At 42.6% G+C, this 4,234-nt stretch overlaps 1 protein-coding gene across 1 annotated transcript in view; it reads right to left on the bottom strand.

Moving 5' to 3' along the window:
* Positions 1-320: 320 nt before the first annotated feature.
* The window catches only part of LOC118327169 (slit homolog 1 protein-like), a 56,911-nt gene continuing 52,997 nt past the window's right edge, over positions 321-4,234 (bottom strand). The window contains exons 28-32 of the mRNA XM_035660435.1: positions 3,704-3,858; positions 3,381-3,592; positions 2,312-2,436; positions 1,904-2,112; positions 321-1,044 (exon numbers count right to left, since the gene is read on the bottom strand). Coding sequence (XP_035516328.1) covers positions 782-1,044; positions 1,904-2,112; positions 2,312-2,436; positions 3,381-3,592; positions 3,704-3,858 — 964 coding nt within the window. The 3' untranslated portion in view covers positions 321-781. The remainder of the gene's footprint in view (positions 1,045-1,903; positions 2,113-2,311; positions 2,437-3,380; positions 3,593-3,703; positions 3,859-4,234) is intronic.

The following is a 4,234-nucleotide window of genomic DNA, read 5'->3' as shown; positions in this document are numbered from 1 at the left end:
TCCTATATTCAGGTGATTATACTCTAATGAAAACATACCTATGAATATTATATTCCATTTCTGCCAATAGATCCTTCTGAGTGTTACACAAAGGACCTTTAAAGAAACAGCTGAGTAGAAACAGCAGTTATGTCTGCAGCAAACAATATTTCAAAATGTAGCTTTATGTCACTAGCAGTTCCCTCCGTTATTAAACTGACAGACCTCCGTGTTGCTGCTCAGAAATACCTGCACATGAAATCTGACAGGTCTAACAATCTTTAAATTGCTGATAAGAATGGAGTGATCTTTAACACGTAAAATTTGACAAAGAAACCTTTCATAAGCGAGTCTGCTGCTTAAATTAGTACCTTTATTTCTTGCAACAAGTCGTCGCTCGCCGTCGTAGCTGTGAGTGAATGAAGAGCAGCACTTAACCAGCCACACATCAGAAACACATATGGGAAGGCATACGGAGGCTTTTCCACACACCGGTATTAAAAATGAGCCGGGGTTAGGTAGTTAGCGCAGGTTCTCCCGCAGCAGGTGAAAGGAGGAAGATGACGATGAGGTTGACTGGTTGATTTCATGTTTCGAGAGGGAAGAACTGTCTTATGTTACAAAACTGCGTCTGTGCGCAAAAACACACGAAACAAACACCAAAATGTCCGTTTATCAGTGATAGAATCCCTACAGTGTGTGTACCTCTTTAGCTTGGTGTGTGTTGTGTTTGGACGTGTGTGTGTGTGTGTGTGTGTGTGTGTCTGCGAGTGTGTATGTTCGCACCATCACATCCACAGCACTACACACACTCCTTGCAGCCACATTCCACAGGCTTCTCCACGTCCTGTGTAAACGAGGTCCCGTCGTCGCATTCGAAGGTGAGCCGCCGGCGTCGGACCCTCAGGGGGGCGCAGCAGGAAGCGGTGGTGGTGCCCGGCTCGGTTCCCGCCTGGCACCGGCCCCGACATTCGACCCAGGAGAACGGCTTGGACGTCTGGCAGAGGACGGTGCCGCGCTGCAGCCGGTGGTAATCTCTCACCGGCTCACCTCGACATGGAGTCTCTGCGGGCGGGGACACACAGGGAGGGTTGAGAGACAACCAGGACTCAGCAGTTAAAGGGTCGATTCACCCAAAATACAAGAAACATATTTTACAAGACAATTGGAACAATTGGATTAAAAAAAGCCCAAGAAAGCAAGCAGTTCCCCTGTCTATAGACACTGATGTCTAGTAATAAGTGAGAAAATGTGTCTTTATATGTGATTTTACTGAGCTGACCTTGAATAAAAATCTTTTTCAATATGAGTTTATCACAAAGCTGCAATCAGCCACTGTTATGCACTTATAGCCGCTCTTGAGTTTTCACCAGCCAGCTTTGATTTTGCACAAAATATCTTCATAGACTGAATTCAAGTAGTGCTAGTAAATTGATTGGTTGATCAGCATAAAATTTAATGATTGGGATAAAAGTCATTTACAGTTTCACAGAACCTATCTGAGAGGTCTGACACTTAGTGACTGATGGTTTTAGGAATATTTTGTATCTCAGTATTATGTTAACAATAATACATTCTATCCAAGCAAACCATTTCTTTTAGTTTTCTTCACAGAATTAGACGAAGTGCCCAGATACAGTGCTACAGTGTATATATTTTTTATTTTCTTAAACCCTTTAATATCAAGAAGGCCTTGCAACCTCTCGTGAAGCTCTGGCGACCCCTAGTGGGGGGAAGCAAATGTCGATCTAGAGTGATATAAAAGTCACATTGCAATAAGTCTGAGTGACCAGAGTCACATATGAGAAAATAAATCTGATTTGGGCCACTTCAGCCTGCAGTGTGAACGTAGCCATAAAATAATATTTCTTTGTCATTATTCTGAGTCTGAGATTGAAAGCTGATCCAGATCCCCTGTCCTCACCTATATCACAGCTCTCTCCGGTGTATCCCTGCTCACAGACGCAGTGCTCTCCGTCCTCGGTCTCCTCACACTGGCCGTGCAAACACTGCAGACCCTGACACAAACCTGCCGGCTCCCCCTGCAGGTTACACAGCGCACCGCGATATCCCTCCTCGCAGTCGCAGCGGTACGTCTGCGCATCCAGCGCCATGCACACGCCCTTCACACACCTGGAAACAGAGTGAACGCAGTGAGGAAGATGAGGAGAAGGGACTCATTAGAAGCATTAAATAGAATGTATCTACTCGTCACATTAACACGTTAGTATAAAGAGGAACAATGTTTGGATAGTAGACACATTTCAAAGTAAAGTGCACCATTTATACAAAGTCGGAAATGTTTCTAACAGCCAGAACAAACCACACTCACTTGCTGCCTTCGCACGGGTTGACACCAGTTGCCGTGGTGACAACATCCGCTCCAGTAAGGCCTCCTGTAATTGGCTGGTCACAGTGTTGTCCGGTCCAACCTGACTGGCAGTGACACTGGGGACCCTGTGATAGACAAAATGTTTACTACTTCATGTTCTGTGAAAAGAATAATCACAATAAATGTTTATACCTGAATGATGCAAAAACATACTGTTAACATTAACATTGACCTTCTGACTGTCTGCTTTATCCTGTTTCCCTCAAAGTTTCCCTGCTTTAGCAACAGCAAACCAAGAGCATAAAGAGCTCTTACAAAAATGTAAATGACAAACATATTTGCTGTGACAAGTGTTCTTCACCTCAGAAACATTTCTAATACATTATAAAGAGCTTGCCTATAGAAACATTCATGCAAACAGGATATTAAGAAAAGAACAGATTTTGATGTTCAAGGACAACAAAAACAAGAACTAAATAATGTCAAAATGAGACTGTGATGGAAAAAATTAAATATAAAAAGTGTTTTAAGGCTACAGTGAATTAATTGGTTATTTTTAAGATTTTATAAATATATATATATATGTTTTTCATTTATTGCATTATAATTCATTTAAACATTTAAAACCTGTAATACAAAAAAACTGTTGTCTTAATGTAAAAAACCAACTGGGGAAGTTTAATGATTTTATCTATTAGTTACCATTACAAGCTATTGCAAAATATATGAAATTTAACAGTACTTTAAAGGCTGTTTCTCAAAATGAGCTTTTTTTTCATATTCTGAGGCAGAAATCTCCACTTCAGTAGCACTGTTATCTAATATAGCATGTTTTTAATTATATAACGCCTCATTTGCATATTTAAACATAACATTTCACAAAACTTGCAATACAAAAAAATAACTGTCTTGATGTAAAAAACCGACTGTGGAAGTTTCATGGTGATAGCTATACCTATTCACATGTATGGTCTCTCCTTAAATTGACTTACATACATATGATTGGTGTGTTTGTATGTCTTTTGACTGCTGACATTGCTCTGTTTCCGTTAAGCTGACTGTGTTCTACCTGTGCAGCGTTGGGCTGGCAGATGCCGTGCAGACAGTAGAGCTTGCGGCAGGCCTGACAGCCCGGCACCACCCCCGGCTTCATGTGGCTGCGGGTGAAGTCCTGCAGCTCGTGGTTGATGTATAGATTCCTGATGCAGCCGTGGAAACTGGACATGTTGATGGTCTGAGAGGAGAGACCCAGAGAGGTGGGCATCACCTCCTCAGGCATACCTGGAGAGACAGACGTTACACAGAAATCAATCTGGTGACACATGCTAGATAATAGAAAGGTTTTTGTCTGAGTTAGGTGTGTTGACCCCGCCGCTGCCTCTCTGCTCTTACCTCCTACGTACAGAGGCGTCTCCGTTGTCATCGGCTGGCTCCGGCCCTGACTGCCCAGAGTCGTCGGCTCTCCTCCATCCACAGACAGGTTCACCATCCGGTTAAAGGTCACCAGCTCTACTGTGTGAAACTGCCCGTCGTTCACCGTCTCAGTGCTGTATGTAGAGGATGAAACATTTCATATTAAATTCACACTGTAGGAACGAAGAGTGACAGATGAGTATTGTGGATACTTTGTCGATTCGTGGACATATTTTGGTTGTTTATGCGATTATTCACCAGGCAAAGGTCAGTGGCAAAGCTCTACCAGTGACTGTTTCTCACCATGCAGTTGTTTCAGTGTTAATGGGGCTTTAAACAGCTGATCCCTTGAGTTCTTTTAGTGTCAATTTTTCCATTGTTTTCTCACTACCTATATCTTTCTCTGTTCTCCTCATCTTTTCTCTTTTCAGATGATTTAGCATGCTTGCAATCTTCTTTTCTCTGGAGCTGCTTGTCACACAAATAGCCTCAGAGTGTGTGTGTGTGTGT

This window comes from Morone saxatilis, unplaced genomic scaffold (assembly GCF_004916995.1).
Source record: "Morone saxatilis isolate NCDOM2014 unplaced genomic scaffold, NCSU_SB_2.0 Contig17, whole genome shotgun sequence".
Classification (NCBI taxonomy): Eukaryota; Metazoa; Chordata; class Actinopteri; family Moronidae; genus Morone; species Morone saxatilis.
The sequence above is the reverse complement of the archived record's forward strand: the minus strand, read 5'-3'. Positions and strand labels throughout refer to the sequence as shown.